The 13,924-nt window shown below is 27.6% G+C and overlaps 1 protein-coding gene across 6 annotated transcripts in view; it reads left to right on the forward strand.

The window, feature by feature from the left end:
- The window catches only part of LOC129965497 (autism susceptibility gene 2 protein-like), a 233,886-nt gene extending 223,035 nt beyond the window's left edge, over positions 1–10,851 (forward strand). For 5 of the 6 annotated variants that reach the window (XM_056079440.1, XM_056079441.1, XM_056079446.1 and 2 more), the window contains 4 exons: positions 2,667–2,738; positions 4,705–4,996; positions 6,582–6,782; positions 9,245–10,851. In XM_056079440.1, the coding sequence (XP_055935415.1) occupies positions 2,667–2,738; positions 4,705–4,996; positions 6,582–6,782; positions 9,245–10,337 (1,658 nt within the window). In that variant the 3' untranslated portion in view covers positions 10,338–10,851. The remainder of the gene's footprint in view (positions 1–2,666; positions 2,739–4,704; positions 4,997–6,581; positions 6,783–9,244) is intronic. The other variant, XM_056079442.1, reaches the window with a different exon arrangement.
- The last annotated feature ends 3,073 nt before the right edge of the window (positions 10,852–13,924 follow it).

Genomic DNA, 13,924 nt, shown 5'->3' on the forward strand with positions numbered 1-13,924 from the left:
TATAATTTCCCATCCTTAAATTATTAGATTTCTGTTCTACTCTTCATTTCACTTTTACTCTGCTACCTATGCTGAAAGTATTTTTCTACCTAGATGGAATGAATTTTCTTTCTTACTTATTTGTTATTAAGGCTTTTATTATGTAGTTTGTATATTTTTTATGGTTTCATCAATGCTATTAGTTATTTGTGTGATTTGAATTCTAACTGGCCACATGTAATGGTAGAATAAAACTTATTTACACTTAATTTCTCCACATTATCTGGTTATAATTGTCTTTTTAATCATCACCATAATTCTTGCATTTCGTGCAATTTTTTCTTCCATGATCATTTTTTATAAATGAACTTCTGCATTTTCTGCAAATAAATAATTTCACTCTGCTTTTTTTTTTTGCATATCGTAAAGTTTTTATAAGGCTTACATCATTTGATTATCTGAAATTTATTCGAAATATAAAGAGAAGGAAAAGAAGTTTATTAAAATTTGCATACATTTTGCGAACTATCATTTTTGATTAGATAATCACTATATTGGTAATCTTTTTTTCAATACAACAATTTTAATGTAAATGAACTTGCTAATATGAGAAGATTAGCATATTTGTTATGGATTGTTTGGATTTATTTATCTTGGATATCTAAAAAGACCTCAAAGTTCATTGCAAAAATGTTATTATTGTTTCTTAGACATGATGGATATCTTATCGTTCATTGTAATTTATTGTATTACACTGTGTAATATGTCTTCTAGGAAATTAATGACATTCTACTTTAAATGTTGAAAATACTAGTTTGCATATCCTATTATAATTATAACTTTTCATTTGTTTTCATTTCTCTATACTATTAATTTTTAGATGGCTTAATAATTTCGTTAATGATTTTTTATATATATATATATAAAAGAATGCTTTTAAATAATTTATATTCTGAATGAAAATTATATTTCATTGTTCTTCAGCATATTGTAATGACTTTTGTTGACAACACTATCAATATGCATCGTAGCAATTTGTTAATATGCATGATTTTTTCATTCTTATCCTCCTATCATAAAATTATTGAATGAGAGTTAATTATATCTCAGGGTGCGTTTAAAATAGGCAAATCTTGAAGTCAGTCTCAAAATAATTCTTCATGTTTTGGAGGTAATTGAAATCAATAGACGGATATTTCAACAGTGATAATATAAATAAGAGAAATATGCAATAAGATGGAATATGTTGGTTTTCTTTTGTGGAAGTATCAAGCAAGAGATGCAAATTAAGTGTTTGAAAGTATGAACTTGATTTAACAAAGTTTTTATTAGTAATTGGCATTAGTTAAACATTTAAAGATATTTTACTTGTATGTATCAGCAGCAAATGAAAAATTATTGTATTAAGAACAACTGAAGATTTTGAACAGTGGAAATGTGCCTTATATAAAGGATAGTCATGCCGTTTGGCATCTTTGTTACAGGTTATGATTTGATTTATAAATCAGCAGAAGAGCTAAAAACAGAGAATTTAATAAATAAATTTTCTATTTTTTAACCCTATCAATTGCAAGAAAGAATATTCGTTTGTTTTTAGAAGAATTCAACTAAAAAAAGCTTTCAAAATTGAATTTTAGCTGCACTATTCATTGCATAATTCTTTGCCATCTAGTTCTTTTGAAGAAGCTGATACCAGGAATGGCTATTTTTGTCGATGATACACTTTACATGTACAGCTTAATATGCTTACTGCTTAAATGTGAACTTTTCATTTCTTATATAACTATAATTTAAAACCTGAAAGCTTATTGGTGAAATGGATGTGACACTCTCCCCCTTTACTTCCAAGATAAATAAAGTGAAGGGAAAATCTTTAAAAAAGCAGACAGTATTCTAAAGATTTACTTGCTCTTTGTTTTGGCAGTATACAATTGATTTACATAATTTTTGTTGCACTAAAAACATAATGTGAACATCATTGTCCAGCATTTTGTATTTCAAGACATTGAATAATTTCTTCATTAGTGTTGAAAAGAATTTATTTTGCTTGCATCAACAATGAACACGTTTATGTCCCATTTAAAAGAACAAAATTCCGAAGAATGTAATTAAATACAAAGAAAGGGTTTTTATTAATTTTAAGAATTTTTAAATTATAATCTTTCTTTATCATAGCCATTCTTAAATCATAATTTATATGTAAAAAATCAATTAACAAATTTGAAAAAGATTGTAAGCCATTAAATTATATTTTTTCAAATAGTCTTTCTTTTATCATATTGATGCCTTGCTGTTATTTCATTATACTAGTTAATTGTTCATGGTATAATACATGTTATAACAACAGTTATAACATTTATCAACATAGTATAGCAACAGTTTTTCTAGAAATGTTATTATACTATGATACTATAACTTTTAGCTAAAGCAGGCTTCTGTTGAATAATTTCAATTCAGAACTGTCATGAGAAATTTCCACTTGATTGGTATAAAAAATTACATACCATACTTTGTAATAAATGCTATGATGGCTGTTTCTTTCTTTGTAAATATTTCTTCTATCTTGTCAGATACAGCATGACTTATCTTCTAGAACTTCTCCTCTGAACATATCAGATAAGAAGGGTAATTATGAATTGATATTAACTGCTAGTCTGAGAGTTATCTAATCAAAATACACTTTTTAGGTCCCTTTGCTAGACCCGGCTATTCTACATTTGCTGGAGCAGCTCCAGGATTCAGTAGTTTGGGTCCTCTTGGTAAGTTCATTAATTTTATCTTTTATTAATACACAGATTGTCAATTTTTTTTATGGGTAATTTTTGATTTGCTACTTCAGATACTTTCTAAAGTATAAAATCTGTTGGAAAAAATGATTGAAATCTGTTCGATGCCGAGTAACTAATCATCACACATTAAAGCTAACATTTTATCACATATTAAAGCAAAAATGTCGCATATTAAAGCAAAAAAAAAAAAAAAAAAAAAAAGCTAAATTATAATTTTAGAAATGATGGATTAAGTAAATTTTTTTTTTTCTCTTTCTAGTAAACTGTACTTTAAATAAAAGTTGTGTATTAAATTTTAAACTTAATTATGAGCTTTGTTATTAAATTATATCTTAAAAGCTGTTGATGAAAGAAAAATTTTAATGGGATTTTGAAAAAGAAGCAACTGAAATATTGCTGTGCAAAGTTTTAGCTGTTTTTCTCGAGTAATTCGGTGATGCATTGAAATTTTCTGAAATACTCCAAAATCTTCATTTACGATGTTTTTGGTGGTTCATGACACTCTATGATATGTATCAACTGGGAGAAAAATATCCTTTAAATGAAACAGAATTTCAAGTTGTTTTTTTTACTTTTTAAGTAGTACTTTGTATATTACTTTAGAATAATAATTAATATTAAAAATGTATATTAACATTTCATTTCCAATAATACAGAAAAAAATTATTTTAGTTATTATAGTACAGACAGTAAATTCAACAAATGGAATAAATTTGCTAGAACTATTTGAATGAAACCATCTTTAAGCATAATATAATGGAAAGGATGAGAACTAAGTAGGATTATAGGAAGTTCTGGAAATCTTTGATTATTGAAATATCAAATATCAATTTTTTAAAATTTGTTTAAGAAAAGTATGAATAGGTGCACTTTTAAATGTGTTTTTAAGTAGAAATATAAATAAAATAAGGTAAAATAATAAATCTGAATGGATTTTATGCCATTATTAATTTTAAATATTGTGCTTTTTTAGTCTATATATAAATGTAAAAAAATCTGTATAAATAGTATTTCTTATGAGATTTCTATTAAAAAACAATTAAATGCAGTGCCACTTAAAAGTTGTAATAAGTAATTATTTTAATTTTTTTTATTTTGTAAGAACTTAATTAATTTATATAATTTTCTTTATAATGAGAGTTATATGCTATTTTATTAATCAAGTTTTTCCAAAGAATCATTAGTTACCATTTTTCAATCACTCTAAAAATTAATTCCAATGAAATATTTTACTTCATATTAATTATTTGAAATATACATGTTACTAAATCAACTGACACATTTTGTTTGATTTTATAATTTATAGTTTGTAAGCAAGCAATAAGAGGTATTCAGATATTTTTTGACAGACTGGGCCATATATCTCATTTTAAAATTTATTTCACTATTCATTCTAAAATTCATAGTCTCATTCATAAGTATTGCTTATAAGAAATTTTCTTTTGTAATTTTTTAAATTTTGCTTTATGTGGTGATAAATAGTTATGTAAATTCTAAATTCACTGATGAAAACAGATAGTGTTTCTGTTTTTAATTGTTGCTGCTTTATTTAGCATCACAATAATGAAGCAATAGGTAGAATTCTTTATGATACTTCGAACTATATTAAGTTGAGGTGTTACTTGAAAAATAAAGCATTCAATGGAGAGAGAAGTTTATTTACAAAAACTTGAGATTTGAATCCCTTCTAAACCTAGTTTTATTATATTGAATAAAAGGATTAGAATACTGGAGAAATGAATTAATAATGACAAATAATGTAATCCAAATCCTAATTAAGGCAATAAATGATTTATATCTTTTAAAATTCTCTTCGATGAGTAGTATTGAAATTTTTTTAAATCTAAATTTCAGTCATATATTGGATTAAATTAATATTGTAGTGTCTTTCATGTACTCAAAAGTATTATTCTAATAGTTCAATTTTTTGTTTTAGGTCTTCCAGGTCCCTCTATGCTGGGTGCAGATTTGCGTACATCTTGCCTTCCTGGGCAGGATCCATGGGGTCAGCGTACCTCTCTTCCATTTGGAGGTGGTTCCCCCTGGGGGGGATTGAAAGAAGAAGCAGAAAGAGATAGAATACAACAAGAGCGAAAGAGAGAAGAGGAGAGGCAAAAAAGGGCTGAGCAAGAAAAGAGAGAACGAGAAGAAAGGTCAGTCTTAGCTTCTGTCCTGTTGGCTGATTTGAACTTTGATTTTACAAAAAGAATAGAATTTATTTCAGAAAGGTTGGTGTTTAGTTATGTTCAATTAACATACGATTGCTTTCATTATTTAATTTTCACACTTTGTAAAGTCATGTTCTTTATTTATATTTAGAATGCTTATATTATTTTAGAATGACTTGGATCATCAGTAGAAGTCTTTGAACCAAATGAACTACTGATTAAATTATTGCTGTGTAAACTGTCTGTTATTTATATTTGAAGATCTTGGCTATTTAAATGCCATTTTTTCTTCCTAATCAATAAAATATTGAATGGGAAAACAATATTGAGGAAAACTGGGTATTTGTCAATTAATACATTTAAAAATTGTTATTCTTTTTACAAATCTTTTGCTTTTCCTTTTTTATTAACAGACAGAATCATATACACTTTTACATTGTTTGATAATTTATTCTGTACACAAAATTTTGTTTTTCAATAATAAAATTATTTTTTAAATATCAGTTAGTACATGAATGCAGATAATTATTTTAGAAGTAGAGATATAATACAAATAAGAAGATTTTCCCTAATTCATAAAAGCATACTAATCGTCTCCGATTTGTAATTATCAGTTAAATTTAAAAGAAAAAATGATAAATTAAATTGTTAGAATGACCCTGATACATAAGTTTTGACAAAGTTCTTTGAGATTTTATGAACTGAAATATTCTTGAAATTTCAACCCTGGTGATTCTGCAGAATGTTATAAAAAATGCTGGTGGATTAATTCTTTCGAGATGGGAAGCCTCTATCCTAGATGCACATATGGAATGGAGCATGCGGGAAAGGAATCGTGCCACAGAATAGGTTTTGTATAGCTAAGCCTAACTTTGAAAAAAAAATCACAAGAAATAAAGTTTAACATCAGCATTTTTGCTACCTTTTTAGATTATTAGTTCATTCTTAATATGAGCACATTCTTCCTCTGACAAATCACTTCTTCTTGTGATAATAATCCTAAACCAAGGTTTCCCATAATAAAAAGAGAAATATGCAAAATGTATCCTAAATATATGCAAAATACAACAGAACTGACTTTAAAATCCAAAAAGACTACATTTACACAGTAATAACAAAAAAAAAAAAAAAAAAAAAAAAAGGTGGGAGACTAGAAACATAAATAATTCTATCAAATGGAAAGTTACACAACCCAGCTCTGTTTATTTAAATTACTCTTGCTCACTCCTCTACAACAGCTGATGAGTAAAAAAAACAAAGTTAGGTTGAATAAGAGCAAATTGAAGTTATGATACTAAAACTATTTTTATTTCAAAAGTGATGGACACAGGGAGCCATCTAGTGGCGATTAAAATCTGTTCCAGTTTAAAATGCACATATGCATCACCGTCCCATGAGTTCGATTTGCAAAAATGTATAGGTGGTACACCTAATTGTTAGAGACATTCATAGGTGATGCATATATGACATGCCCATTGTCAAATTAAATAATAATGGTTAAAACCATTATTATTTTATCAAATTAAAATAATAATGGTTAAAAATACCATTATTATTTTAATTTGATAAAATCATTTAAATATATATAATGAACTAAATAGAATAAATGTCTAAAATGCTCATGTGTGTTTTTTCTATGCTATAGAGAGAGAAGGGAACAAGAAAGGAGAGAACAGGAGCGTAGAGAGCAAGAAAGGCGAGAATTAGAAAGGCAAGAGCAGGAGAGAAAAGAACAAGAGCGCAAGGAGAAGGAAAGAAGAGAGCAAGAAAGGAGGAGAGAGATGGAAAGAAGAGAGATGGAAAGGAGAGAACATGAGAGAAGAGAACAAGAAAAACAAAAAGAAAGGTATAACAGTTTCATTATTTGTTACTTGTGTCTCTTTCCCTTTTCATTCCATACATGCACAGTTGGAAAGTGTGTTTTTATATATTAAATTATTTATGGTTTAGTTAATCTTTGTCAATAAACTTTAAGCACTAATGATATAAATAATTTCTCTTCTCTTGTGCATTTATTTACGATAGTTTTATATATATATATATATATATATATATATATATATATATATGTGTGTGTGTGTGTTTCTGTTATTCACATAAGCATTAACCTTCTAATATAGATATTACAGAAAATTAAGGTTTTATCTAAAATTTCTACTTAAAAGAATGGAAGTTTTAAGTTTCCAGATGATTTAATCTTTGAAATATAATATTAGTATAAATACTTTGGTACTGTATTGGCTTGTATGTATTTTTGAATTCTAATTGGCACTGTATTTTTTATGGCTTCAATATAACAATATTTGTTTATTTTTGTTAACTGTTACCACTAAATAATGATCTCCGTACTGTCTGTAATAAAAATTAATTTCTGAACAAATTAACTCTCCAAGTGATCAAACTACTTGTCTATTTAGCTGAAAACCAGAATATTTTTTATGTATTGTACATTTTCTTGAAATTATTTGGATGAAGTATTCTTGAGATTTTAAACTTTTAAATGCATATAATTTCTATCATGAAATGCATATCAAGAAGTGGGAATATTTCTAAATGCATATCAAAAAGTGAGTATTTAAAAAAACTATTTCCTGGAAGATTAGGATCATTGAATCTAAACAATTGCCTGCTTGTAACTGTACAAAATTAAATATTAAATATTGTCATACTTTGTCTTGGTCTTTCTGTAAACACTAAACTGATAAATAATTATAACATTTCATTACATTGAAATATTACTTTCTTTATTGAGATAAACTGATGATTATTAATCTTCAATCTTTCTAATACATTTTTGGCTTTTGTGGAGAATGGATATGTTTTGCATTTCTAGTTAAAATCATCAATGGTTGAATTTTGAGATTTTAATCTTGTATTTGCAAAATTATTCTGGAATTATAAATTAGAAAATGAACTCTCTTATTATATCTATAACTTAGTAAAATAAGATAATTAGAAATTTATGCAATTAATTTTGTGTAGTTTGTTTCATTTTGACATATTGATGATTTTTTAAATATATAGTTCTATCAAAATAATGACTATAGAAATACACTGACATATTCTATAATTGTATTGTCAACCCAAAACTCTTAATTCATTTAACCAATCTCGTTATTATAAAATATGTGAAGAATTTTTTGAAATTTCAAAGCATTCTTTGAAAATTAAAAGATTGAATCTTTAGCTTGAAAAACTGTTGCATGATAATGTTTTTAGAAATAAATCAATCATTTAAAGCACAGTGATTTTGTTCCATTTACTGAAGGAATGTCAGGCTAAAAACATCATCATATATTCCAAGTATATCCAATGTTTTGAATTTGATAAAGGCATTATTTAGAATTAAACTATAAAACTTATAATTAATTTTGTTGAGTTATTGAAGAATTGTAAATTATCAATGTGAATATTTTGATAAATTTGCTGTTTTATTGCATATCATTATATGGAAGAACAGCATTGTTAAAAAACTATGTGTAGAAATAATTTTGAAAAAAAAAATTATTAAAATTTAAAAATTTGGTATTTTTGATTTTAAAAGATAATAATAGTGTAAAAATATTTTCATGCTATAATACACTGTAAACAGAATGGCTTTGTCAAAGAATATTTTACAGCATACAGACACAACACATTTCTGCTGAAATATGGATTTCAGCATTTTTTTAAACTTAATTTTATCATTTTTTGAGAGTGATTAAATTTCTTCTTATGTAGTAATTCTATAATATTTTTAATATCTCAAGAGCTGAATTTCAAGCTGGATTTCATTATTTTACGAAATTTAGCCTTTCACCCCCCCCTCTCTTTTTTTTTTGTTTGTTTGTTTGAAGCCTGTTGTCATGTCTGATGACACAATTTACAGAAAGTATGCTAACCTATAAACATTATCGTTCTAAAGATATGATTCAGATTGACAGTTTAAAATTCAATCTTGGCTTTGTTAATAGTGAGAGCACAGATCTTTACATTTAATCAGTGTTATTGAATAAATTGTTTTATGTAATAATTGAATAATGCTTTTTTTGAGGAACACAGATATCTGTATCTCAAGGGAACAGAGAGGGAAATAAGAGTGTTTTTTTTTTTGCGCCATTTTTTTCAATAATTATATTTAGGTAATAATATTTCAATTAAAGATTTTAAGTAGTTTTATCTTAATATATCAAAAACTTTCAAATTTTTTATTTCATCGAAAATTTTTAATGCCACTTAGTTTTTCTTTTTAAAAATTTTGACCGACAGTTTATTTTTCCTTTTTTGTGTTAAAATAGTATTCTGTACTCACAACTTATTTATTTGCAGGGATCGTGAGCTCAGGTTACACCACCAACTACAGAAAGGTTCCATAGTCATGAATGGTGATATCAGGGATCATCATCTTCACCATCCTCAACATCAACATCATCCTCATCACCATGCTGTTGCACGAGAGTGGGAACGGGCAAGGGATTCTCAAAACCTTCCCCGGTCTCCCATTGTGCCCCCTAACAATCCTGTCAAATATGAAGGGGCCTTAGAGAGGCATGTCTATCCTCCCCCGCCTCCAAGACTGGACATAAAAATCAAGCAGGAGCGGAAAGATGATGAGCCTGTTCCTGTTTCCCGAAGTTCTCGGTCGGGAGTTCCTGGGGATGACAGGATCCGTAAAAGGCCAGGTAGCATACCTGACGGGGCGGATCCCGTGTCCCTGGTCTCCAGGAGTGTTGTTCATAACTCGGTGCCCCTTGGTCTCAATTCTATAGACCACTCAAGGTTAATGGGTCCTCATGGTCTTGTACCATCTCCAGCAAAAGACCCCCATTCACAAACTTCACCTCTATGGGGACCTCTGACGCCAAGTCCCACTGTCACTACTATCCCAGGATCAACAATGGATCCATATCGAATTCCTGGCCGGGCAGAGCATGACATGCGAAGGTTTGACCCTCTTGTCATGTCTCCTAGAGATTCTGCCAACAGTGAGATATCGCGTCAAATATCCAATGTGTTAGATCTGGAGCGAGCTGTCGCATATGATCGCGCCAAATTGCTCCCTCCCCCACTACGGACAAATGAATCTCCATATGCTACCCCGCCGACATTACCACCAGCATCCGCATCTAGTTTCTTCTCACCTCCGGTGAGCCCGTTCCTCAACTCATTATGCGGGTCATCAGGCCGCACGAAGCCTGGTCCTCCCAGTATGCTGAATGGACTGCCACCACCTCTCATTCCATGCACATTTCCTGTGCAAAACCACACGGGTTTTCCTGCCACAAGAACTTCTTCTCCAATGACAACACACAAACTACTCCCAGGTGGGCCCGTTTTGAATCTTCAAGACCCATACTTTGCCAAGGACAGACGAGAGGTGAACGGCCACCCATCAGACTTTGATGCACATCTCCGGTTATGACAGACGTGAAAGTAGTGGGAAGGCTTACCTAGTATATATAAATATAAATATAAAAATATATATATTATAAATATAAAAAATGAGGTTGTGTACATATTTTTCTTCTTGTACATGTAAAATACGCACTGAATAACTGATAGAGAGTACAGTCTTGACAAACCTATCCCAAATGTTCCAGAGAGTTTTTATTAGGCATAATTTATATTTTGGTGTTATGTTTGTTATGTGATCAATTGCAGAAATTGGATTCTGAATGAATCGGGCTTTCGTATTCAACGTCATTTGCTCGTTGGCTGAAACAGTGTGTGTGTGTGCGCTTCAGTTCATTTGGAAGCTATTTAAGACATTTGAAAGTGATGTTGCATATTTGAATAAAGAGATGGAAAAATGGGCAATATCTTTTTATGTAAAATGTATATTACAAAACCAACAACAAATGACGTCAGTTTTTGATTTTTTTATTTTAAATAACATGCACAATTTTTGTTGTAAATAAAACAGATCATTAACATTGTTTGGAGTAGTGTGTTTGAAGGGATCTTTGAGACAAAATATTATGCATTGAATTATAACAAGTTTTTTTATTGAATACACATTTCGGATAATAATCTTATTAATCTATTCACATGAAACGTAATTGGTATCAGACTTCATTAAATTTCTTTTAAATCATATTACAAACACTTAGTTTAAAGATGTGAGTCAAAATTAAATTCTGAATTTCTTTAAAAAACTTACTGAATTTTATAAATGTTATTAAAAAAAAATTCTAAAATGTAATAAAATGATCTTCTAATTCTTTATTCTATTTCAAAAATGAAGCGAAAATATCGAATCGATGTTGCACCGATTTTAAAAGCTGACATATACTTATTGAAAATTGTTAATAGTTAAAAGAATACATCCTGACTTCTGAGTTAAAGCAAAAAGCAACAATGGATATATTCAAAGCTGACAAATACTTATTGAAAAATGTTAATAGCTAAAAGAATACATCCTGACTTCTGAGTTGAAGCAAAAAGCAACAATTGATATATTCAATTTTAATCTCGGAAATAAAATGTATTTATCTCATAAATTATATACTAGATATTAAATGTTTGATTTAGCAATGAGGAAAAAATAAATGTTAATCAAAAATGTTTTATACTAATCAAAGATGATTTGTTTTATTAATGAATTTTTTTCCCAAAATAACCTTACCTCTTCCCCAACACATAAACATTTCAGAGTGTATTTAATAATGTAAATTGAACATTAAGATTTCAATGTAATAATTAGTGATCAAGAAGTGAGTTTGAAGTAGTGGTTTAATAATATACACTGTTCTTACAAATGCTGAATGTTATGAAAAATTATCATTTATAGTTATTGTACTGTATCGTTCTGTATTGGTGTAATTTTTTAATCCTGAAATCATTTATGCTGAAATTAATTGTGACTCTCAAATCATAAACATCAATCATCACATTTTTTTTTATGGATTTACTAATTAGAGCTAAAAATTTAAAACCAGTAAAATATTCATCAAAATTTACATGAAACACTTGAGCATCTCTTTTGTCCTATTGATTCTTAATTCTATCAAAAAAAATTGTGAAATGATACAGTATTTTGCAGAAGGTAGTCAATTAATGTTTTTTTTTCAATGAAATATACATGACACACTTAATTCAATATGTAATGGAATAATATTTAAGAAAATTCAGAATACCATATGTACACTTTTAAAAAGAATTTTATAAGTTTATTAAGTTGTGATTGACAAAATTCTATTACATTAATAACATTTTAAGTGACAATACTCGAAAATATGTTAGGTGATATAAACCAAACATTTATTTGCTATATAATATTTTTTTACTTAAAAATATTTGTTAATGTGTTTCTATTATTTTTGCAGTATGATTTATATTAAATACTGAATATATAAACTAAACATGCTTATTACTCTTAAGTATAATTAGTTTGATTTTAATTTAATCAGCAGTTTTAAAAATCTCATACTAAAGAATAGCATGTACATGACGTGCTATTTTTAATTCATTTTATTCTTGTGTTTTAATGATATTGTTGGCAAATATTGCAAAATTAAATTTAAAGTTGTTTTCAGTCTTTAAAATATAATTTCAATTTACATATATAAAGCTGTAATTAAAATGCCATTTTTTAAGATAATATTACTATAGGATGGCAGTTATATTCTTTAACTTTCATATTCATTTAATGCATATATTTTCAGAGTTAAAAAAAATCCTTCATACATAATATTATTGGTCTTCAAATATACTATTCTTATTGTACCAAACAATGCTACTTTGTAAAACTGATAAATTTAAGAAAATAGAGATATATGATTTCTTATATATCTATATTATATGTAAATAAAGGCTTAAACAGTATATCTTCTTCAAATCAATATATTTTTTAAGAAAATAACAGTGATTCAAGATTACAAACACATCACACGATGTTCAGAAACTAAGCATGAGCTAGGTTTTATAGGGTTTTTATGTCTACAAATATTAGTTGCCTTTTGCGATTAGCTGTTTCCCTGGGAAATTAGTTACATTTAATTTTATTTAGATATAATTTCATGCCCATGATTTTATCAAATTGTCAAATATTATAACAATTTAAATTTTTTTTTTTTTGCCTATGCCTTGTTCATTTTATACACAAACTTTTCTAATAAATATCAGTCCCTTCACATCATAGTGCTGTTAAAAGCAGAATTATGTGTTTCATCTGTCTTCGGAATTTTGTTGAAATGTAGCTCCATTTTTTTTTTTTTTTTTTATTCCTCTTGTGCACTACATAAATATTAAAGTCTCTCTCTCTCTCTCTTTTTTTTTTTTTTTTTTTTTTTTTTTGCTTTCATTTATAGATAAAAATCATATAATTAAATATTGATGAAACAATAAAAACGGTTTGAATTTCGAGGCAACAATATAATTAGTTGTTACTAATTAGCTAAAAAATATTTTTGAATTGCCACATTTTAGATGAAATGTGCATGACGATTAAATTGATGTAATTAAAAAGTCAATTTTTAAAATTTCAAAAATTTAGCTTAATTTTTAATTAATTAAAATTTTGAAAAATCATTCAGAGGTGCACATTCTTACCCTTTAAAGCATATATGTACAAAATTTGTATCTGTTGGTCAAATGGTTTGACCTGCAGAGCACCAATACACAGACACACCAACATGCACATCTTTATACTCATAATATTTATATATACGGAAAGAATCTGAATATAGGTGGAAGATTTATTCTTCGGAGAAAAAATATTGTTGGCAAGAATAGATGACTTGATTTTTGGGCTAATATTTGAAAAGTGAAACAAAATAGAAAGATTGATTGAAATATGATATATAAGATATATTTCTTAATAACTCTTGCAAAGTTTGAATTATTATTTACAGTTTCACTTAAAAAGATTCTAAAGCTTACATGCTCATAATTAAGTATCAGTTGAATTTTTTCCGTACCTTGCCATTATGAGCTTAAAAAATTTCTAATTGTATAGTACAATTTGAATTCTCTGTAGTAAATGTATAGAAATTATTCATTAAAGAAATT

This window comes from Argiope bruennichi, chromosome 4 (assembly GCF_947563725.1).
Source record: "Argiope bruennichi chromosome 4, qqArgBrue1.1, whole genome shotgun sequence".
In the NCBI taxonomy this organism is placed as follows: Eukaryota; Metazoa; Arthropoda; class Arachnida; order Araneae; family Araneidae; genus Argiope; species Argiope bruennichi.